The sequence below is a fragment of the Coenobita brevimanus genome, chromosome 99, assembly GCF_032717465.1.
Source record: "Coenobita brevimanus isolate Jiangsu-jjx chromosome 99, ASM3271746v2, whole genome shotgun sequence".
Taxonomy (NCBI): domain Eukaryota; kingdom Metazoa; phylum Arthropoda; class Malacostraca; order Decapoda; family Coenobitidae; genus Coenobita; species Coenobita brevimanus.
In genome coordinates, this window is record NC_137052.1 from 19577115 (window position 1) to 19602172 (window position 25058).

The 25058-nt window shown below is 42.8% G+C and overlaps 1 protein-coding gene across 1 annotated transcript in view; it reads right to left on the bottom strand.

Annotated features, from left to right (window-relative positions):
• Window positions 1–368: 368 nt before the first annotated feature.
• Nurf-38 (Inorganic pyrophosphatase Nurf-38) overlaps window positions 369–25058 on the bottom strand; it is a 120865-nt gene continuing 96175 nt past the window's right edge. The window contains exons 2-7 of the mRNA XM_080283960.1: window positions 14149–14264; window positions 12905–13024; window positions 11069–11188; window positions 5050–5286; window positions 3972–4152; window positions 369–885 (exon numbers count right to left, since the gene is read on the bottom strand). Coding sequence (XP_080140086.1) covers window positions 854–885; window positions 3972–4152; window positions 5050–5286; window positions 11069–11188; window positions 12905–13024; window positions 14149–14264 — 806 coding nt within the window. The 3' untranslated portion in view covers window positions 369–853. The remainder of the gene's footprint in view (window positions 886–3971; window positions 4153–5049; window positions 5287–11068; window positions 11189–12904; window positions 13025–14148; window positions 14265–25058) is intronic.

Here is a 25058-nt window from a genome sequence, read left to right on the forward strand (position 1 = left end):
ATTTACGGTATATTTTTTAGATTGTTTTATTACTTAGTAAATCATGGATCTTACCAGACAGTATACCAGATAGTATACCTCGTTGTGGTCCCAGGCTATCAGGACATGAGCCCCGCTGACTGCAGGAAACTGACCACTTCTACCGGGCTCTCCCAGAGATCTATGCTGAAGGTTTGTCTGTGCTGTGACAGTAAGGTGCATGAGGTAAGTATATATGTTGTGATGTGGTACATGCAGTAAGTAGGTTGTGATGTGGGAGGCTGTAGTACAGAGAGGGATGGTGGATTACTTGTGCTTTGTATATTGTGTTGAAACTGATACAGTACATCCTAGGTGACATTATGTGGTGGGTAAGAAAAAATCATACGACCTTAAAAACTCTTTGTTCTTTTGGTGCCTATATTATAAAATTTACTAAAGGTGTACATACCCAGTACATATTTCTATTTAACAATATGATAACAAATTATACAAGTGAGCTACTGTGATGTACAAAAATTAAACTGCTTGAAAACAAAACAAAAACAGTTTTACTTTATACCTTACATTCCTGAGGAAATTTAAATGTTAAGTGTGCTCAGCTCACGATACTTTTCTCTGAAACTGTGAACCGTACATTCCTGAGGAAAATTTCCTCGTGAGGCAAATTACATAATTCTGAATTACGTTATTACTCTCTCAAATGAGCAGATACCGTATATATCAGCATTTTTGTAAGACACAGCTACCATTATAAATCTAATGTAGTGCATGATAAATAATGCCTGGTGTAAATAAAAGTAGTAATGACACAGACAGAAAGTAAAGATGGTTACAGTTTAGGCTTGGCAGTGATGGATGTTGTGGAGTCAGGTCACTTGAGGCTCACGTAATGCCACAGGTCAACTGCAAAAACAATAATGCAATTACATACTTATTTACAGAAGTAAGCATCTGGTTATTTTATATCATCATCATCATCCAGACCTCCTTTCCCACCCTTGGGCAGGGTGAGGAGTAGCAATGTCCAGACAAACTAAGTCTGACCAATTCAATGGGACATGCTTCCATTTACTCATCATTCAAGCCCACAGAATCCTGGCTCCATCATACAGGCCAAAAAAATTTCACCAGGTTCTGTAGCTTCACATACACCTTCTGACAGAGTCAATCCAAATGCTGCCACATTAAAAAGGGGTACCAAATCCCTGGTTATGCGTTTCTCCGCACAAAATTCATTCAGCCAGCAAGGTCTCTTATCAATCCCTTAGCCTCACCAACTTCCATATCTCTCTTCCTCACACACTCATCTACCATATCCCTCCACCTTCTTCTTGGCCTACCTCATCTCCTCCCTCCTTTAAATTCACTCAGATATACCTTTTTCACCACTCTATTGTCATCTATTCTCTCCACATGACCAAACCATCTCAGTAAACTCTCTTCAATTCTGGTGTCCACAGACTTCCCTCACTCCGCATCTTTCACGAATCACATTATTCCGTATCCTACCCACTCTCTGTACTCCTTATACATTCCTCAGCAGTCCCATCTCCACTGTACTTACTTTTGACTTTTCATTTTCATGCCACATCATAGTCTCATATCTGTATGTTAAAGTTGGCACTAACACTCCTTCATGTAAACCTCGTGCAGTTGCAACACTCAAGCCTCTGTTTTATATCAAGGCCTTCACAGCACCAGCTACTTTCCTTCCTTCCACTTCTTTTGCACATTTTCCTCTCTTTTCTATCACTGTACCCAGGTATTTGAACTCTCTCACCAATTCCAGTCTCTCTCCATTCACTGTAACATCACACTGGAAATCCTTTTCTCTCAATAACCATCACTTTACTCTTTTCTACATTTACTCTCAAGGCGTGACGCACACAGACAACTACAAAACTCTTCACCAGTCTACCAAGCTCTTGTCCTGTACCTGCAAGCAGCAGGTACTTGAGATTCATCACCATTCGTTACCAATGCCATCCTTCTCTCCATTACTTGTGTTTTTACTTTTCTCATCACCCCATCCATTTATATATATTGAGCAACCACAGGGACATACTAATTTTTGACTTCCACTCCAGTGGTAAATGCTTACTACAATGAAAACTACTGTATTTGCAAATGAGTTAAGGACCTAAGATCAACATGCATCATTAATCAATTCCTAAATATTATTTATATAAAATGACCTCACAAGAACAATCATCAGAGTAACAAAGTAATTATAACAGCCACTGTGCTTTAGCTTCTTATATTCCAATGAAGTGGGGAGCAAAAAGTAAGACTTACCTCTCTCAGAATATTAATCAGAAAACAGGAAACCCCAGAATACAATGCCCCCATCCTCCCTCCCCCCCTTTCCCTCTTTTCTTGTGTTGTTCAAAGAATGATTCTGTTATCAACATAAATACTAGGATGTACTTTTAATCTTTTCTTGTTACTTCCCAGTAATTTTAATTTAGTTCTGAAAGGTTTCTCATAGCGAAGCAGTTGATGAAGGCCATAACTTGCCATCCATTTTGAAAACTAAGATTTATTATACTATCTGAATTATATTTCATTTTATTTCATTAAACTTTGAAAAGTCTAAAATTTTTAAGGGGCTAATGAACACTACTGGTATATCCAACTACAGTAGAAGTCCGATTTTTCGGCATCTATGGGACCAGGCAAGTGCCGAAATATCAAAATTGCCGAATTTTCGAAAACCCTACCCACTCAGTACCTTATATGTTTCGGTGAACACTATCATCATTACTCATATCATTACAAATGTGTTTGGAGAGAGTACTGTATAGTGTTTGATACTGTACAATACTGTAATGAATACAGTACTATACATGAATATGAAAAATAAAGAAATTAGTGAACATACTGTACTGTATATAAATGTAATGGTACAGTAGGCCTACAAGTTCACATGCACTTACCTAAACTTATAGTAGGTTCCTTATTTACATATGTACAATAGAAGGGGTTGATTGGAGTCTGCTACTGCTGGAAGAAGTCCACATCTTATGTGTACGCTTTTTGCTAACACCAGTTAACTTTCCACACGTGGAGGCCATTTTCAAAGCACGCAGATGTTTATACTGTTCACAACACACGGCTGGTCCACTCAGGTGTTACAAAGCTCCTGTCTGATGTTACGGTGCTTACAGCACACTCAAATAGTAATTTCAGAGGTATTTCGGTACGAAGTTCACAAAGCACACAGAAGAATCAAGAGAAGTCGGCAGCAGCACGGCAACAACTCGGAAGAATGGCGAAACAGATTCTCTTTCCCATGCTAGACTCACTACATGTTTGTCCTCTCTTTATGCTATAGGAGAAAGAGCTAGCCTCTGAGCTTCATGGCAGTGGTAGACTCGTTCCATCACTTTCACTATCTCACTCACTAAGCCGGGTAGCTAGCTGGCGAGCCTCATGGAGAATTTCAAGACTGACGAAAAAAATCGGAGAATCTGCCGAACGATCGGAGATTTTCGTAAATGGGACTATTTCTCAAAACTGCCGAAATGTCAGATTTGCCGGGGAATTGGATGCCGAAATATTGGACTTTTACTGTACTCCACTGCAAAATGTCTCTTCCAAGCTTAATGATATTGTTAAAAGATACTGTACTACAAAATACATCTCTTATTTGTTGCTATGAAAATATGCTCATCTGAACCATGAACTCAGCAGACAGCAGACTGATGCTGCCCTTCTACTGCAGTCCACCAAGCTTCTTTTGGAAGATATAGAGGAAGCTGAGGAATGTTTGTAACTGGCTAGCAGAGACACCTGGTTATGTCAGTGCCACCAGGTGAAGGCATCCCTCTCCAACACCTCTCCTCTTGTGAAGGAATTAATGACAGCAGTGAGTTTATCTAACCTCTCAAATCTGAAAGATCTCTCCTAAGTTTAATAATATAATCTGGAAGTAGAAAGACTAAATTCAAAAACGTCACTGAAATGAAGTGTTAAACGGTCTGGCTCACCTTTCGGGTCAACTGCCTGTGGTGCCCCTGGCTCGGGAGAACTTTGGACCACCGAGGTTGCATCGGGTATCGAGAGTTTGTTGGCTGCGTTGGGGACAGTCACGCAGCTTGTGTTCAGCCCACCAGCATCAGAAGTACCCAACACTAGGTTCTGCCATGCCTCATGAGTCTCTAGGATAATCTGTTAATCAGCAAAATCTTAACACCAAGCACATTCAGTATATCTATAAGTGTACATTCAGAAGTGTATGTGAGTGTGGAGGTGCGGAGAGACCTAGGATGAGGTCAAGGGACAGGATCGAGATGTACAGTAAAACCTCCATATAACGGACTGCAATACACCAGAAATTGCTTTTATTGGACTCAAGGAGCTAACCAGGCTAAATTCTTGTATATCACAAAAAGTCCAATATAGCCAGAAGTGGTCCAAACTGCCTGAACACTTCAGCTACATACACCATAATAAGCTAAATAAAAAACATGTTTATTAGTGTGCAGTACAGTATTATTATATATATTATATAATTTGATTACTGTAGTGAATGCATAATACAGTACAGTACTGCAATGGTAGTGAAAAACTGCTAGTGAAATCCCGACTGATTTCTGATATATCAGAAAATGTCTGGGTTAGCAGGGGGAAGTCCAGATGTTGCTTTTATCGGACTTTCACTTTTTTCGGAACGGCTTGGGCCCCAATTAGTCCTTTTGAGTGAGGTTTTACTGTATATGAATGAGAGTAGTGTTACTGGGTGGGAAGGCAGCCTGATGGTGGCAGACAGTGATATGGAGGCAATCTGTGGCCACTCCTACTGGAATTATGGTGTCTGGCAACAGACAGAGAGACTGATATGTAGTGTATTCAGCAAATCTATTATGCTGTGCATATTCAGCAAATCTGTAAAGTTGTGCATCTTACTGTAACCTCTGACACCTTCATATTTCATGTCCAAACCACTGAGCTTTTTCCTTCACACATGATAGCTGTCATAGAAATATTGCAGTAATGGGATGGAAGCATTAAGTATTCTCTCTCTCTCTAAACTATGCATTACTCTTATAGAATACCAATACATACCTTATGGGCAAAGTCTCTCTCCCTAGCTTCCCCATTGAATGCAAACTGGTTTTCTGGTTTTCCATCAGGAATTTTGTAGATCCTGAACCACTCAACACTGGCCTTGAGGAAGCCAGGCATGTGCTTCTCCACATCTGAGATGTCACTCAGTTGGGGTGCCATTGGGTCATTCACATCAATGGCAATCAACTTCCAGTCAGTCTCACCTTCATCAATCAAGGCCAGGGTACCCAGCACCTGTGCAATATATGTACAGATTATCACCAAGTAATCCATCCATCCATCCATCCATCATCCAATCCTATGTTGCCCCATGAGGAGCATAGAAGCTCGGAGTTAGGCAAGGTGGTCCTGACATTTAAAATGAGAGTGACCAGCCTCACTCATCCCTGAGTGGCATTTCATGAACATTAAACCCCAACCATCCCTTGGATATAAACTTGCACAGGCTCAACCCAATTGGAGCACCTTAACTACCCACCAAACCACCAGGCACCATTATCTGGATATATGGTTACCATCCAGCACAGTAATTGGTTTCCTGGTGTACGGGAAACCATTTGGCTTGTCACTCAGTGTAGAGTCACCTATAGGCAAAAGGAAGAGTAAAGAATGAATGAAAGATGGAAGAGGGAGTGTAAAGTCACCCACAGGAAGAAGGAAGAAGAAAGAATGAAGGAAAGAAAAACAAAAGAGGAAGGATGGAAGAGAGGAAAAGGAAGTCACCTGAGAGCACTGCATCGAGATCACCAAGTAATATTAAAATTTAACCTTCTACTACAAGTACAGTAATCCCTCTATTATCCAACGTAACAGAGCCAAAGGCATTTCTGGGTAGTGGCTCCGTCCCGATAGTGGACTTCTCCCTTGGCCCCCATTTGTACAATACATAACTTTGAAAGCTAGTGTAAATGGCCACAACAGTACATAATACTACACTTGTTCCTGTTGTTTAACACTACTCTATCTGGTCAAGCAGACCTAAAAATGCAACGGGCACACAAAACAATGGTAAAATGGAATAAAATCATGGTAAAATAGAATAAAATCATCGTACAGTAAAGTAAGCTAGAATAAAATCAATGTCAACACTCACGATTCGACCATCCCACATCACCCTTACCCAGGATCACCAGCTTCTAAAGAGTCAGCACAACCCTCTTCCTTTTCCCAGGTGAAGGGGCAATCATCACACACCCTAGGAAGTGGCATGCAAAGAATAGCAAGGCCAGAAGCGAGTAGGGAACAACCACAAAAACCACCACGTGTGCTGCTATAACAACTGTTTACATTGTGTGGGAACAGAGAGAGTGAGGGGGGTTTCTGGCAGACGCTGGGTAAACTAATCAGCCAGACACGGCGGCGCCACCGGGCTATTCCCACCCGTCCAGGCAGAAATTTTTTGTACTCGAGTTTGGGGAGGCAACGGACATGATTGTGTGCAACACATATTTTAGGAAAAGAGACAGTAGGTTAATTACGTATGAGTCTGGGGGAAATAGCAGTCAGATAGATTATTTTCTGGTTAGGAGGGCCGATAGGAGGTTAGTGAGGGATGTTAAAGTTATAGGAAGTGAGGAGTGTGTGCAGCAGCACAAACTATTGATTTGTGATATGGTGCTTAAAGAACAAATGATGAAAAAGAGGACTTATGTACCTAGGAGGAAAATATGGAAGCTGAAAAACCAAGTAGTAAGGGATGCCTTCTATAGCGAGTTGAGGAGAGTGGTGGCTGAACAGGGAGCTGTAGACAGAGGCGTTAATGAACAGTACAGAGCCCTCAAGAACAATTTCTTGAGAGTTACTGATGTAACATGCGGCTGGACAAGAGGACCACCAAGACATAAAGTAACTTGGTGGTGGGATGAGGGTGTAGAAGCTGCAATTAAGGAGAAAAGAAGGCTTTTCCGGGAATGGAAGAAGGGTGGTAGCAAAGAGGAATATTTGGCTGCCAAGCGTAGGGCTAGGAGAGAGGTATACAGGGCAAAGTCTGAGTCACAGAGACAATTACTTGATAACCTAAATCATGGGGAAAGGAAAAATATATTTAGGGTGGCAGGTCAGGTGAAGATATCATAGGTGAGCAGTGTGTGAAGAATGATGAAGGAAGGGTAGTGGTGAACAGTGAGGATATTAAAGATGCATGGAGAGAGCATTATAACCGGTTGTTGAATGAGGAGTTTGACTGGGACAGGGAAGGTTTGGAGCCAGCAGATCCAGTGTCTGGCCCTTGGCCTTTGATTGATACTGCTACTGTGAGTGAGGCAATAGGCAGGATGAGGGTGGGGAAGGCAGCAGGTGTGTCTGGGTTGACTGCCGAAATGTTGAAGGCCTCAGGCGATATAGGGGTGAGTTTAGTCACTGACCTGATAAATAGGATTATTTATGAGTGTGTTGTCCCAGATGATTGGCTGAAGAGTGTAATTGTAAATGTGTATAAAGGGAAGGGTGATGCCCTGGAAAGAGGGAATTATAGAGGTATAAAGCTTTTAGATCAGATAATGAAGGTAATGGAGAGAGTTTTAGAAGGTATGATTAGAGAAAGAGTGAATATTGATGAGATGCAGTTTGGGTTTATGCCAGGTAGGGGGACCACTGATGCCATATTCATTGTTCGACAGCTTCAGGAAAAATATATTGGTAGGAGAAGGGATCTTTATTTTGTTTTTGTTGATTTGGAAAAGGCCTTTGACAGAGTCCCTAGAGAGGTGGTGAAGTGGGCAATGAGAAAGCTTGGCTTGGAGGAGTGGCTGGTTAGGGTGGTTATGGCCATGTATGTGGGTGCTCACACCCAGGTGAGAGTGAATGGAGATTTGAGTGATGAGTTTTCCGTGAATGTTGGTGTGCATCAGGGGTCAGTCTTGAGTCCCATGTTGTTTATCATGGTACTTGAAGCCCTTTCACGTGACTTTAGAAACGGACTCCGTGGGAGTTGTTGTATGCTGATGATTTGGTGTTGATTGCAGAGAATGAAAGGGAGGCGGAGGAAAGGTTTAGGAAGTGGAGAGATGGTATGGGGCAAAAGGGTTTAAGGGTAAATGCAGATAAAACAAAAGTGATGATATCTAGGGTTGGTGGCGGTACTGTCAAAGACGAGGGAGAGTGGCCATGTGCAGTTTGCCACAAGGGCGTGGGAAGTAATTCCATCTTGTGCGGTGTGTGTGATAAATGGGTGCATAAGAGATGTAGTGGTATCAGAGGTAGACTGCGAGATAATGCTGATTTTATGTGTACGGCGTGCGGGGGTGAGCAGGTGGAGATCGTCAGACGTGAAAGAATTGATCTTGCTGGTGAATCTCTTGAGTGTGTGGAAGAGTTTTGTTATTTAGGAGACATGTTGTGTGCTGGAGGTGGGGCTGGAGCTAGCTCTGTGGCTAGGGTGAGAAGTGGTTGGAAGAAGTTCAGGGAGCTCTTGCCTCTCCTGACATTGAGGGGGGCTCTCCCTACGTGCTAAGGGGTCTTTGTATGCAGCGTGTGTTAGGAGTGTAATGCTGTATGGCAGTGAGACCTGGGCAGTGAAGGAGGAAGACATTCGCCGGCTCAGACGTACAGAAATGACAATGATTAGGTGGATGTGCAGTGCGTCCCTGCGTCCAAGGCCTGGAGGGGCTGGGTTTACAATGGAAGAGTTGAGAGGTAGGATGGGACTGCAGTGTATTGGTGTTGTGATGAGGAGAGGTAGATTGAGGTGGTTTGGACATGTGGAAAGGATGGGGGATGATAATTGGGTGAGGAAGGTGAGAAGTGTTAATATTGGGGGTGGGGTTATGAGGGGTAGACCGAGAAAGACATGGGACGAGGTCATTAAGTGTGACCTTAGGGTTAAGGGACTGAACAGGGAGGCTGCAATGGATCGTGCAGCGTGGAAAGCCGCCATTAGGTGACCAAGGCCGACACATGCAAGCATGTTGGAGCCTTTAAAAACGAACGAACGAAGAATAATTTACAAACAGACGCAAGCATTTTGTTCAGATGATGGGAAAAAATGTACGAATAATGGGTTGGAACAGCCAGATCATGGCGTCCAGGTAGTGGTCAACCGGATAATTGAGAGATTACTGCACCACAATGTCTCACTTCCAAAGGAACAATAAATCACTGAAATAATAATAAAAATAATAATTAAAAAATTTAATAATTATAACAGGTATATGATCATGATACTAACAGCAACAATATCAATATTAATAATAATAATTTTTCATTCATTCATCATCTAAGCCTGTGTTGCCTAGGATGAGTGTCGGAGCCTGGGGCTAGGCAAGTTGGTCCTGATATTTAAGATGAGAGTGACCAGCCTCACTCATCCCTGAGTGGCATTACATGAGCAATAAACCCCAACCACCCCTTGGATATAAATCTGCACCAGCTCAATCTGATTGGAGAGCCTTAACTACTCACTAAACCACCAGGTGCCATAATTTGGTTATATGGTTACCATCCAGCATAGCAAATGGTTTCCTGGTGTATAGGAAACCATTTGGCTTGTCACTCAGTGTAGAGTCACCCGTAGACAGATGGGAGAGGAAAGAATGAAGGAAAAAGAGACTGAAGAGGAAGGAAGGAAAGAAGAGAGGAATGGGCTGGCACCCAAGAGCAGCACTACATCCAGTGAGTGGATGATGAGCACCCCTACCTACCACCATAATAATGATGATAATACTAATAACAATAATAATAATAATAACAGTAATAATAATAATAATAATAATAATAATAACAATAAACTATACTGTATACTGTATCTATTATCCAATCTTTTTTTCCCTCCATCAAGACTATAGGATCTTAAATGTAGGGACCAACTGCCTAGCTCCGGGCTCCTACGCTCCTCATGGGGCAATGTAGGATTGAATGATGGATGGATGGATGGATGAAGACTATAGGAGCCCAGGGTTAGGCCTCTCATATCATAGGGGTCTCCTGAGGCTGTATATGATTCCTTCTATTAAAAAAGACTATCCCCAAGTTGAATGCTGTAATATCATTACAAAATGGCAAAAATAAATGAAAGCTATCCCCAGGCTTAGTGAGTTATTATGAAGCAAGTGAGCTTTCTTTCCCTGACAATTGGGTGTTGGAATTAGAACATGCTGTGCAATATGCTGCAAACATCTCTTGGTTGGTATTAAATGAGTCATAATTGCTCCTTCTGGCCACACACTGTACGTACATGGATATATGGGCATCATAAATTTTCAGTCTAAATAATTACTCCATTATATAAATAAGTTTTAATATTTCTTAATACTTATGGTGCTAAAAACAGTAATTCTTTAATTTCACTAAGCTTGGGGATGCTTGCCATCTTCTTGCAGTCTTATTAAGCACAGGATAAATTTTTTGAACTGATTAGATATGGCCATAAAAAAAAACAACCTAGAGTACAACAGGTCTTCTTGAGTACAAGCATATGGCAGAAGCAAAAATGTACTAAAAAAATTTTTCACCCAGATTCAAATGGCCTAGAATATAAAACTCATGACTTCAAATCTTGTTGACTTTGAAATTACACATCAGCCACCAGCCATAATTTCACCCTGTCACAGGATACACTAGTTAATAACTTTACCAATGATTTTTCCTTCTAATATATATACAGTATATACTTTTTATATGGGATCACTCACATCCTGATAACTGTTCTCATCTTATTGTAGGTTATTTTAGTGTCAACCCCTTCATTTCAATAACATTTCTTAATTAGTGCTTGCTACTTTCAGACTAATGTTTTCACTTAGGTACACACTTTCCAAACTGAAGGGGTTAGTTACACCATCATCAACCATCTCATGGCAAGACATCTCCCCAAAACTGAATATACCAAGTAATCATCTTGTGCTAGCAAAAATAGTAGAACAAGTACACCCTCAGCATGAAGGGGTTCAAATATGTTTTAAAGGTAACAAAACAAGCTCTTGGTTAGCTGTCAAGGTGATGCAAGAGTCAAGCACATAAAAATAAAATAAATAAATAAACAAATAAATAAATAGCTACTACAACTAAGTCATGAGCTCACCTTGACCTGGATGACTTCTCCTCTCTTGGCCACGCGGTAGCCAATCTCACACACATCAATTGGGTCATTGTCTCCCCGGCAGCCAGTTGCCTCATCAATATGGTTAGGATCCTCCCAAGTCTGTTAACACCAAGAAAATTTCAGTTTTCATATATAATCCCCATCCTCATCATATTACCTTCAACTACTACACAGTGTGAGGAGAGGTCAGAAATATGAAAATATAAGAATACTGTTCATCTCCAAAATTCTGGTTCCTGCTACTGTACGACACTAAAAGACACCTAATTATTTTTCATAGGTATCTGGAGGCTTGTAATTATCTGACTGTGTCATAATTTTAAATAATTTTTCTCACCATCAGACTCTTGAGTGCCTGGACATTATGACTCCCATAGAAGGAAGCTCTTAAACTGAATTCACAATCATAAGTTTACCTGGTAACTATGACTGTACATGACTCCACTTGTGCTGAAATCTTATTATGTATGATGAAGGTGAAGGGCTTGTTTGGTAAAGAAGTGTGGTAAAGCATTGTGTACAAGCATCATGTGGTGTAGTGATTTGTGCTGAGGGAATATGATGTGATCAAGTGCTGTGTAGTACAGATGTGGTAAGTACGTTTAGTAGGGTGTGGCATCTTGCATGGATGAAATGATGGGTGTTGTGCAGTGTGTGGTGAAGGAGGGGTGTGATATGGTGAGGCATTGTGGTGCAGGGGTGTTATGTGGTGAGAGTATATGGTGCAGAGGTGTGATGTGGTGAGGGAATATGGTGCAGGAATGTGATATGGTGAGGGAATGTGGGGCAGGAGTGTGATGCAGTGAGGCAATATGGTGCAAGGGTGTGATGTGGTGGAGGAATGTGGTACAGGGGTGTGATGTGGTGGGGGAATGTGGTGCAGGGGTATGATGTGGTGGGGGAATATGGCGCAGGGATGTGATGTGGCGAGGCACTTTGGTGCAGGGGTGTGATGTGGTGGGGCATTGTGGTGCAGGGGTGTGGTAGTGGGGCATTGTGGTGCAGGGGTGTGATGTGGTGGGGGAATGTGGTGGAGGGGTGTGATGTGGCGAGGGGATGTGGTGCAGGAGTGTCATATGGTTTTGATGTTACTGTCACTCCCAGGCTAAATGGACAGCGATACGGTCGAATGCACACTGAAGCTATCCTTCTCCTGCAGTCCATCATTCTTTTTCCAGAGGATAGAATGGGAATTAAGGGGCATTTGAACTGTATAACCAAGAAGAGAAGACCCCTGGTTATATCAATGCCACTGCATGAAGGTGCTCCTCTCCAACCCTGACGCAAAAAAGTTGCAATGAAAGAATGTGGTGTGGTGCAAATGCTGTAATGAAAAGAAGATGCAGGTGTGGTGTAGTGCTTCAGGTGTGAAAAGAAGGTGAAGGTGTAGTGAAGGCATGTGGTACAGCAGGGAAAGAGTTAGGGGTATGGTGGTGTGGTAGACAATGAGGAGTATGGTGGTGTGGTAGGCAGTGAGGGGTATGGTGGTAGGGTAGGCAGTGAGGGGTTTGGTGGTGGGGTAGGCAGTGAGGGGTATGGTGGTGGGGTAGGCAGTGAGGGGTATGGTGGTATGGCAGGCAGTGAGGGGTATGGTGGTGGGGTAGGCAGTGAGGGGTATGGTGTTGGGGTAGGCAGTGAGGGGTATGGTGTTGGGGTAGGCAGTGAGGGGTATGGTGGTGTGGTAGGCAGTGAGGGGTATGGTGGTGTGGTAGGCAGTGAGGGGTATGGTGGTGTGGTAGGCAGTGAGGGGTATGGTGGTGTGGTAGGCAGTGAGGGGTATGGTGGTGTGGTACGCAGTGAGGGGTGTAGTGTTACCTGCGGAAGAGCACCATAGTTCCAGATGTAGCCGTGGTGAGGGAAGACATTGGCCACATAGCGCAGTTTGCCCTTCTTCACATCCTGCTTGATCGGGTTTAATGGCTCCTTGGTTGCAATCTGTACATGATGATAAATCAAACAATACCATGACTAATTTCAGCCATCATAAGTTTTAATGAAATACCCAGTACAAAGTTCTTCATTCTCAGGCAAGATGTCATTCATGATAGCTTTTAATGGTGTTCCAGATTTCTCATGAGCATATTAAAATCACTGGTTGTTAGCTGATATGAGATGCAGGCAATTCACAGTAAGAGTTAATACAGCTAATGCATTAACAAAGCAATTCAACTTCAGAACAAGTAACCTCTCAAATCTAATTCTTTGTTTAATGGGGCATATCTGAGCACGCTTACAATACGCAGAGAGTAACCCTGACTATATATCCTCTCACCTTAAAGCTCCATTCCGATCCTGATCACACAAACAAAATATTATGTTTAACCAATATCACAACAAGTAATCACCGCTTATTAAAGATGTATGGTTACTCCTCTCAAACCTTACTCTTTCTAGCTATTTACTTACCCATTCTGTCATTACCTCACCTTCGTATCTATTAATTCCCTTGTCTGGCTAACACACACCTTTCCAGCAATTCACCTCCTTTTCTTATTATTACCTTCCCTTTCCATTTACCTTTCCTTTCTGTCTATTTACCTCTTTTCCATCCATCTACCTTTCTTTTCAGGCTATTTAACAAAACTATTTACCTGCACTCTCTGATGATTTAACACTTTTCTGGCAACGCAACACTGATTTCTGGCTTTTTAACACCCTTTCCTAACTCTTTCACGTCCATTTCACTCTTGACCTCCTCTTTCTGACCAATTAACATCCATTACTGGCCATTAAACACCAATTTCTGGCCATGTAACACTCAATTCTGACCACTTAGCGCCCACTTCTGAATTCTACATCTACTGTATTTCAGACCATTTCACACCCACTTCTGACTATCTAACATCGAATTCCGACCATCTAGCACCGATATGTACATCAATATTTTGGGGACCATATTCTGACACCAATTTTAGATCATTTAACAATCATTCCTGTCCACTAACACCCATTTCTGACCATATTTTTGGCCTTTTAACATACATTTTAGATCAACAACATCCATTTTAGGTCATTTAACATCCATTCATGTTCACCCAACACCCCTTTCTGGCTCTTACCTCCATCTTCGCGTTCGTCCAGCGGGGCACCTCCACCACCATGTTGAAAATCTTGTTGCCCTCGTTAGCAAAGAGGGGGATGTCGTGGAATGGGGAGATTGGACCAGCATCATTCTCTGCGAAGGGAAAAATTAAATCCTAAATTTGATTTTTTTTTTGGGGGGGAGGGGGAGGGGGGGGGTAATTTTAATAATACACACACACACAAACAGGGGAATGTGTTACCGAATGAAATTGTGTGTGCCAAAAAATTCATAAATTCAAGGTTATGTATGATAAACATGATTTAATACACAAGACAATGCGAGCTTGACTCATTCCTGTAAAGATACAATTAGGTAAGAACAATTACGTATGAACACACACGACAGAGAGAGAGAGAGAGAGAGAGAGAGAGAGCAATGTGAGTTTATAAAGTACTGTATGGTGCACTGAGTAGCAGCATTCACAGTACATAACATCCTGTCTTTAGAATTCACTCGTATTCAGTTTCTTCAATCCTATGACGTATTTTTTTTTCTACGGCGTATTTTCATTGTATTCATTGATTTTCTTTTCCTATAGCGCATTTTTATTTCATTTACTTATTTTTTAATTCCTGACTTTTTTTTTTTTCCTTTTATTTTTGCTGGCGTCAGACAATACAACCCCCGGCTAGTGACGGGGTTAACGAATGCCGCATCTAACCAACTCAGAATCGAAAAATAGATCGCCTGCAAAGATAATAAATAGAAAAAAACAGCAGTGTACTGAACAACTGACCTTACTAAGCTGAAGGCAATGTTGGTGGATATAATAATAATACACTGTACTGATATTTTAATATAAAGACCAAAAGTATGCCAATTACGTGCGATTAGGAGAAAGATCGAGGAGGAAAATAATCGTATACTGTATGTGTATGGTACTGAAGCAGAAAGGAGAGGAAGCAGCAAGGTCCTAGGCTGTGTGTGTGTGTGTGTGTGTGTGTGTGTGTGTGTGTGTGTGTGTGTGTGTGAAAATATGCTATAATAAAGAATCCTAGATGATGGAAAAATAAATACGAAATTATTAAACCGTTACGTAAGCGCGCGCGCACACACAAATACTCATTCATGGCAGGAAATCTCTCTATCATCCGCACTACCAACACGAACACTCTGGAAATCAACGCCTGGATACTGTATATATACATTTATCACACCTTGCTGACGAACACCTTGAGCCGTATTCTCGTCGGTTAAGGAAGCTCCCTACCACCTTTTCCTAAGCGACTTACCGGTTATTTTGTTTATTACACCTTACTGCCCTATTCTGCGTTACATAAATCCTTCCAATATCGCCCTACTCTGCAAAAAATTACGTACAAAAAGATATCAAACAGCCATATCCTAAAATAAATCGCTGAGGAAGAGGTATTAGGGAGCTTCCTTAACCGACGAGAATACACAGTGCCCGAGGAAATATTATTCTTATTCGTTCTTAGATTTTTTTTCCCCATCTACAGACGATTATATTCAGCTTAGTGTTGATATTTAAATGTTGGGAGTTAGATATAACCTGATTACTCCCTTAAGTACAAGAGTTAATCCTGACATGAATGAAATCGTCTGTATTTAGGGAGTTATATATCTGTGATGTTTCAAAATATTTATCACCGCTTTTCAAAACATGTAACACCTTTTCCAAACTATTTATCACCGCTTTTCAAAATACGTTCCTAACATTCACAGCCATAAACAGTACTTCTACAGACAGACGCAAGTAGGCTACCTTTCCAAACTCTGAGGAATACATTGCGGAAACATCGAACCATTTGAAACACACATAGTTAAGGCTGGATTTTCATTGTATTTGGCTAGTTGTAAATTTTCTTCAGACAGAACTGAAAAAGGTCGTTTCTTCGACTGTACGCACGCTGCCAAACCAACACGAATATGTAAAAGTTCAGAAGTTCACAACAAAACCAACACGCATATGTGAAAGTTCAGAGCAACGACATGTAACGACACAAAGTAGATACCGTATTACATAAGAGTACATCCCAGAACACGACACACACATCATACCAAGGCCTTATGAAGAGGAGGAGGAGGAGGAGGAGGAAGAGAGAGAGGACAGGTTCTATCATCATCACATACTTCGGAAATCACCGTAAAAAAAAAAAAAACTGCAGGCTTGTCCACACGGAGTTCCCAGTTTTCACAATACAATTCTATTACTCATTTCTCATTCCTATGGTATGCACAGTTAGATTTAAACACTCATTCACTTCTTCTACCCCTCTCATCACTCGAGTTATATTTGTGTGTATGAAACTTATTGGACATGATGCGTATTATCACCCAAACTTGGATGATACGCACCTCCGTCCACTACGTCACGTTTATGCGTCAGTGAATCCAGCATTATAAAGACAAAGGGGAGCAGAACGGACTCTTGTAGCTGACTGTAGTCCTCCTCATTCTTCTTCCTTTTCTTCTTCTTCCTCTTCTTATTCTAGTTCTTCTTCATTCTTCATGCCCCCCCCCCCCGGCCAGTCATCCTGTTAGGGTCAAATGATGCCAACCAGTCTGTCTGCTCCTTATTCTTCTCGGTTAACCTCTTCATTCCGACGGCACATTTTTCTCTTTTTTTTTTTCCTCTCTCTCTCTCTCTCCATATGCCTGAATCCCGGAAGAGGTGGCCACAGACGAATTCCCCCATGCCACTCTTTCCTCCATCAGACAACCCTATCTCCAACTCACATTCCTCTCCACCCCATCCCTCCATTTCACTGCCCTCATCATACCTACGGGGTCTTATCTTTCGCCTGGCCAGCAGTCCTTTGAAATTCCTGAACCAAAACACAAGCCTGTTGACTATACGGTGTTCCAAGGCCTCTTCATGTCCCACCTGATGTCACTGAACTAGACCTGTATTTTCGTCTGTCAAGGAGGCTCCCTAACATCTCTTCCTTAGCGATATATTTTTGGATACGGGAGGCTAATATCCCTTTGAATGTCATTTATGCGATACTGGAAGGACTTACGTAACAGAGGATAGCACGTTTGTTCTGATCTGACGACCATCCATATCCCATTTCAGCTCAGTTGATGGCCAGGTGTCAGATTAGCAGGTATATCTGACTAGTAACCATGGAGATTCGTTTCGCTGAACTTCACACACCTGCCAATTGATACTCAAGGAGGTTGGGGAGAAAGTTGCTTAGTAAGAATGTCCCTTTACAGAAAACGGGTACAGGGCATATTTTGGGGGCTATCTGTAATAATTTTGCGTTTGCTGGAGCCCCTAACTTTTCTGAGCCGCTTGCTGTGGTGTGGATCTGCATTTTTTTAAAGTCCCTTTATTTGTGAAGGGCCTGGCATATTGTATTATCTATGTTCGGTATGAGAATGAAGAAATAGTGACAAGGGGAGTGTGTGTGAATGATGTGAACAGGGAGAGGGAGGAGTGGAATACCGAGAAAGAGGTAGAGGTATAAGGTGAGAGAGAGAGAGAGAGAGAGAGAGAGAGAGAGAGAGAGAGAGAGAGAGAGAGAGAGAGAGAGCAATGCAGGTGGTGTGACATTGATGGAGGTCACTGTGAAGGTAGGGGGCAGGGGAAGGAGATGACCTACACGTGGCTGCCCCTCCGGGATTAAGGTGTCTGGCTACAGAGTGAGTGAAGGAAAACTGCTGGTTGATGCCGGGCCTCGAGAACAGTCTTTCAAAGCTGGATGCATCAAGTATAAAAACATATAAGACTGGCACACTTAAAAATATATATTACCTAAAAAATAAAATATATAAGTTTAGTAAAATTTAAACATACGCATACATTATAAATATACATAAATAGTCATATCAAATATATATACCAGCAAAACTCAAGGCAGCCGATATCCTAATAGATAAAAGATATATACGGTACCATATATATATATATATATATATATATATATATATATATATATATATATATATATATATATATATAAAATGTGTGTGTGTGTGTGTGTGTGTGTGTGTGTGTGTGTGTGTAAAATCACCACCATCACCATCACAACCCTCATCCTCATCACCCTTCATCATCCTATCTCTCTACCCTCGCTACCACACCAACGGATGGAATGATGTACGGTCCAGATAGCAGAGGAAAAAAAGGAGGGGGGGGGGGCACTGGGGGAACCAAACAACAGCATGTCCAATGAAATGGGCCACATTCTCATTCATTCACGAGTAACAACAACAATGAAAGTACTAAATGAAGAAACTTCCGGTCTCCCTCGGTTAATGCCCTGTGTGTGTGTGTGTATGTGTGTGTGTGTGTGTGTGTGTGTGTGTGTGTGTGTGTGTGTGTGTGTGTGACGGGATGGAGTAGTGTGGCTTCGAAGTCAATGGAAGTGAGGCATCAGTTTAGTACCATGCGTCCGAAAATCATTAGTGAGGGACAGACGGACAGAGCCTAGAGATGCTCCCCGTATCTAAAAATAAATCACCAGGTTGAATGGGGTTACTGCATCTCACATTTTCACACCCCGTTAACGTTCCTTCGATAATGCATACCCAACGAATCAGCTGAATGGGAATTCACTATCCTCATTTTACTCTAACTTGGCCTAAAAGTGTCATCGCTCCATCTTTATTGCAGTTATAATAAGAAGACAAGATTATGGTGCTAGTCACGAATAAGTGCTATGGAAAGGATGTAGAGCCACAGCATTATCTTTTTCTATCACTGAACTTCGTGAAATGTGCAGCAAAAGGATGAAAACCTGGGCCAAGTTAAGGTAAAAGAAGCATACATACGATAGATTCCTTCACGTAAATTATGACTGGTTTTTGAGGGAAGAAATCGAGACAAGAGAACATTCTCCTCCTTTTGTTTTTCTTACATAACAGATTCTCTCTCTCTCTCTCTCTCTCTCTCTCTCTCTCCCGTACCCGGACGTCTCCTTAACGACTTATTAAACACGTAAGTACCACCCATATTCTCCCTCCCCTTACGCCTCCCCATCACCACTGCACTCTTTTCACTTTTATTTGGCTTAAAACTGACATCTTTAACTTGGATGCTGTATTAAAACTTGAGATTAATACTAGAACAGAATATGATGCTTGTTACGAAGAAGTGCTCTGGAAACTATGCTGAGCCGTAGTAGTGTCATTTTCTGCCCTGGCCTGTAACAATACACTAACACTACATTATGGTGCTAGTCACGAAGAAGTGCTCTGGAGAGGACGTAGAGCCGTACTGTTCTCTTACTGCCACGAAGCGCAACAACAGATAAACATAAAACACAGGGCTAGTCACGAAGAAGTGCTGTGGAAAGGATGTGGAGTCGCAGCAGTCCTTTTATGCCACTGAACAATATATAAACATTAAAAGGAAGTGCTAGTCACGAAGAAGTGCTACGGAAAGAATACCCAGTCGTAGCAGTGTTTTTTCTGACACTGGAGAAACGACAGCTAAACATTAGAACTGCGCTAGTCACGAAGAAGTGCTATGGAAAAGATGTAGAGCCGCAGCTGTCTCTTTTTGCCAGTGAGCTACGTGAAACAAGCAGCAAAAGGACGAAAACCTACGCCAAGTCAAGGTGATAGAACTATAATATATACGCCATTACGCTGGCCAATTATCCCAGAGGCCGGGCAAAATGGCGGGAAATTTATCTTGTCAGTGATCAAGGAGGACGGTGGATGTTCAATTAAATTTCTGCACGCTCCGTAACACCTCTTTTTCAGCGATTAATTTTTGGATATTACCTTGAAAGAGGACGGTTCACGCTCGATTAAATTTTTGCATGCCCCGTAACACCTCTTCTTTAGCGATTTATTTTTGGATATGACCTTCAAGCGGGACGGTTCACGCTTGATTAAAATTTCTGACTGCTCCCTAAGACCTCCTCTTTAGCGATTTATTTTTGGTTATGTATGATTAACATCCTTTTGTTTGTTATTTATGCAGGGTATATTCCTACTTTAAATATAAAAGTTCTCAAAATCTCGTTCCAACTTTAAATATAAAAGCAGTCTCATAAAATATCGTCCTTATTTTAATTTTAAATGTAGTCTCTAAAATATCGTTCCTACTTTAAATATAATCGTAGTCTCTTAAAATATCGTTCCTACTTTAAATATAAAAATTGCCTCTTAAAATATCGTTCCTACTTTAAATATAACAGTAGCCTCTTAAAATATAGTTCCTACTTTAAATACAAAAATTGCCTCTTAAAATATTGTTCCTACTTTAAATATAACACTTCTCTTAAAATATCGTTCCTACTTTAAATATAATCGTAGTCTCTTTAAATATTGTTCATCCTATTCAACAATGTCGGCTGTGTGTGTTTTTCGGCTCTGGAGATGGTATGTGAGGTGACCGAAACGTTAGCCAAATACGCCAAGATGATGTTTAAAGTCCTGGTATTCCTTTCCATTTTATATTATTTTCTATTATTCACTTGTTTTTCCTTCTTCTGTTCTGTTACTTAAAAAAATATATATACTGCTTTACTGTCCTCACATATAATACTCTCACTACGATATTGTCCTTTCTAGAGTTCGTACACCTTAACCTGGCCAGATATTCGCCTTTTGCACCCTATTTCACTGAGCAGGAAAAGACAATGCTACGGCTCTACACACTTTCCACAGCACCTCCTCGTGTTTATCATCATGTTCTACCATGGATGGGTTAGGTATGTGTGTGTTGCAGGAACGGCTCAGTCTGCTGATGTGGGCGTGGATGTGGCAGTGGGAGCAAATGATAAACAAATGATACAAGTGAGGCATTTACAAAGCTGAATAAACCGTCCCCACAACACACAAAAAAGCATCTGACGAAGTGGAAGTGACGTGCACCTGATGAAGTGGAAGTGAAGGGCTATATATGGACTATCCCTTTATCCTTCATTAACCCTTTGAATACCACGCGTCTTATCAAAAATGAATCAAAGGTGAGATGATGATAAGGATGAACTAGAGTAAGAAGTCCTCGTAATGAACAGGTCGACCGCTTCAACCTAATGCCGTATTATTATTATTATTATTATCATTATTATTATCATTACTACTACTACTACAACTACTACTACTACTACTATTGTTGTTGTTATTCTTCTCGCTCGATTTTTCTTCAATTTTGTAAGTAGAGGGTTAAGGAAAGCCACACCAAACCCCTCCATCTGCCAACGTCCCTCCTCAGCTGAATAAAAGCGTCTAGATGGCAGCAATAAACCATGAATCGAGAGCCTGGAGGGGGAGTGACCTGGGGCAGGGGGGTGTAACCTGACTTAACCTAGCGCATGGGGTGTGGGTCAAACGGGAAGTCTGTAACGGGAGGTGGCACGCACTCGCTCTGCCTAACTGTACACGCTCAATTCCACTAACACCAAAAACCAATAGATATAAATAAAAATAAATAGATAAAGCAGAATACACTCACAAACTGTCCCCGCTCACGACTCATAGGCACAAGAAATACAAAAATAAATCAATCAGAAAATAGTGTTAAGTTGCCCAGTACAATTTCCAACTGGCAAACTGTACCGGTTCACTGCCCTCTCCCACTGCTAAATAAAAATGAATAATTAAATAAATCTATATGCACATTCAGAACGTGTGTGAAGGGTTGATTTAGTGTGGTGTGGTGTAAGAGGGTGATTTTGTGTGGTGTGGTGTAAGAGGGTGATTTTGTGTGGTGTGGTGTAAGAGGGTGATTTTGTGTGGTGTGGTGTAAGAGGGTGATTTTGTGTGGTGTGGTGTGGGAGGGTGATTTTGTGTGGCGTGGTGTGGGAGGGTGATTCTGTGTGGTGTGGTGTGGGAGGGTGATTTTGTGTGGCGTGGTGTGGGAGGGTGATTTTGTGTGGTGTGGTGTGGGAGGGTGATTTTGTGTGGTGTGGTGTGGGAGGGTGATTTTGTGTGGTGTGGTGTGGGAGGGTGATTTTGTGTGGTGTGGTGTGGGAGGGTGATTTTGTGTGGTGTGGTGTGGGAGGGTGATTTTGTGTGGTGTGGTGTAAGAGGGTGATTTTGTGTGGTGTGGTGTGGGAGGGTGATTTTGTGTGATGTGGTGTAAGAGGGTGATTTTGTGTGGTGTGGTGTGGGAGGGTGATTTTGTGTGGTGTGGTGTGGGAGGGTGATTTTGTGTGGTGTGGTGTGGTGTGGGAGGGTGATTTTGTGTGGTGCGGTGTGGGAGGGTGACTGTGTGTGGTGTGGTGTTGGAGGGTGATTGTGTGGTGTGGTGTGGTGTGGAAAGGTGATTCTATGTGGTGTGGTGTGGAAGGGTGATTTTGTGTGGTGTGGTGTGGGAGGGTGATTTTGTGTGGTGTGGTGTGGGAGGGTGATCTTGTGTGGTGTGGTGTGGTGTGGGAGGGTGATCTTGTGTGGTGTGGTGTGGTGTGGGAGGGTGATCTTGTGTGGTGTGGTGTGGTGTGGGAGGGTGATTTTGTGTGGTGTGGATTGATGTGGTGTGGCGTTGAGAGCCGCTAAAGTCTACGGAAGTTAAGCGCCCCGTGTCAGAAACTCGATAATAGGAGGCAGACGAACAGACCCGCCCCTGGAGATGGTCCCCCTAATAATAATAATAATAATAATAATAATAATAATAATAAAACTACCAATATAGGTCCTAATCTCAACCGGTACGAAACTATTGTACAGTTACGAATTACTTACCCATATCATCAGTTAATTGTAGCTCCTTAACGACTGGCAACTGGCGACTTAATCCATGTCGATATTGCAATTGCTACTCCAGATCACCCAGTTGTATGAAGATTCCCTAGATCAGAATGACAACAGACCAAGGCAGTGACTCTACGTACTCTCCATAGCACTTCTTCCTGACTAGCATTTTATTCCAGTGTTAATCTGTTGTTACACCTCAACATTCCAGAGGGAGAGAGAGAAATTTTACGCCTAGTTACAGTGAACGGAGTCTAGTAACCAAGGAGACTCATTTCTACCTCATAAAGACACTGAATTTCATGCCACCACAACTTACAATTAAAGTTATGTAAGTTGCCCAGTTCCGCCAAATGAAAAAAAGAATTAGTAGTAGTAGTAGTAATAGTAGTAGTAGTAGCAGTAGTAGTAGTAGCAGCAGCAGCAGCAGCAGTAGTAGTAGTAGCAGCAGCAGCAGCAGTAGTAGTAGTAGTAGCAGTAGTAGTAGTAGCAGTAGTAGTAGTAGCAGCAGTAGTAGTAGTAGTAGTAGTAGCAGCAGCAGCAGCAGCAGCAGCAGCAGCAGTAGTAGTAGTAGTAGTAGTAGTAGTAGTAGTAGTAGTAGTAGTAATTTCTTAGCAAAGGGTCACAGAATTTCACGCAACCATGACAAACTCTCCCTATTTCTTCTTCCATCTTCCTCCTGTATTCTTTCTTCCGTCTTCCTATTCTTTCCCTCTTCCTGTTTTCTTGTCTTCCTATTTTTTCTTCCGTCTTCCTCCTATTTTCTCTTGTCTTCCTATTTTTCTTCCCTCTTCCTATTTTTCTTCTCTCTCCCTATTTCTTCTTCTCTTCATGTTGCTTCTTTCCTCTTCCTCGTATTTTTCTTTCCATTCCTTCCTACTTTTCCTTCTATTTTTACTTATTTTTCTTCCCTATTTCTCCAGATTTTTCCCTTTTCCTATTTTCTTCCGTCTTCCTATATTTCTTCCGTCTTTCTTCCCTCTTCCTCATATTTTTTCTTGTCTTCCTAGTCTTCCGTCTTCCTACTTTCTTCCCTCCTCCTCCTATTTTCTGTCTTCCTATTTTTTCTTCCACCTTCCTATTCTTTCTTCCGTCTTCCTATTTTTCTTCCGTCTTCGCCCATTAGACAGTCATGTGTAAGCTGACCTTGGTGCACACAGAGGGGGCAAAAAGTGGTGGGGTAACTGGGTAGTCAGCGCCCCTCCAACCCCGCTGCCGATGACCCCACTTGACTGGCCTCTTTCACCCCCTCCCTATCCACCCCCTCAGTCTCCCTTATCCACCCCCTCAGTCCCCCTATCCACCCCCTCAGTCCCCCCTATCCACCCCCTCAGTCCCAACTATCCACCCCCTCAGTGCCCCCTATCCACCCCCTCAGTGCCCCCCATCCACCCCCTCAGTCCCCCCTATCCACCCCCTCAGTGCCCCCTATCCACCCCCTCAGTGTCCCCCATCCACCCCCTCAGTGCCCCCCATCCACCCCCTCAGTGCCCCCTATCCACCCCCTCAGTGCCCCCCATCCACCCCCTCAGTGCCCCCTATCCACCCCCTCAGTGCCCCCTATCCACCCCCTCAGTGCCCCCCTCCCACCCCCTCAGTGCCCCCCATCCACCCCCTCAGTGCCCCCCATCCACCCCCTCAGTGCCCCCTATCCACCCCCTCAGTGCCCCCTATCCACCCCCTCAGTGCCCCCTATCCAACCCCTCAGTGCCCCCTATCCACCCCCTCAGTCCTCCCTATCCACCCCCTCAGTGCCCCCTATCCACCCCCTCAGTGCCCCCTATCCAACCCCTCAGTGCCCCCTATCCACCCCCTCAGTCCTCCCTATCCACCCCCTCAGTCCCCCCTATCCACCCCCTCAGTCCTCCCTATCCACCCCCTCAGTGCCCCCTATCCACCCCCTCAGTGCCCCCTATCCACCCCCTCAGTGCCCCCTATCCAACCCCTCAGTGCCCCCTATCCACCCCCTCAGTCCCCCCTATCCACCCCCTCAGTCCCCCCTATCCACCCCCTCAGTGCTCCCTATCCACCCCCTCAGTGCCCCCTATCCACCCCCTCAGTGCCCCCTATCCACCCCCTCAGTCCTCCCTATCCACCAAAAGGACGATGGTGGACGGTGGAAGAAAGGTAATCGGTCTGCAGTCCACTGCGTTCACGTTTAGAGATGATTTAAAAGTAACAACAACAACTAGAATGGCACTCAGTAGAGCGCATACCTCCGCCAAGGCCCAACACGCAGCTGGAAGACGGCTACCCCCCTATAAA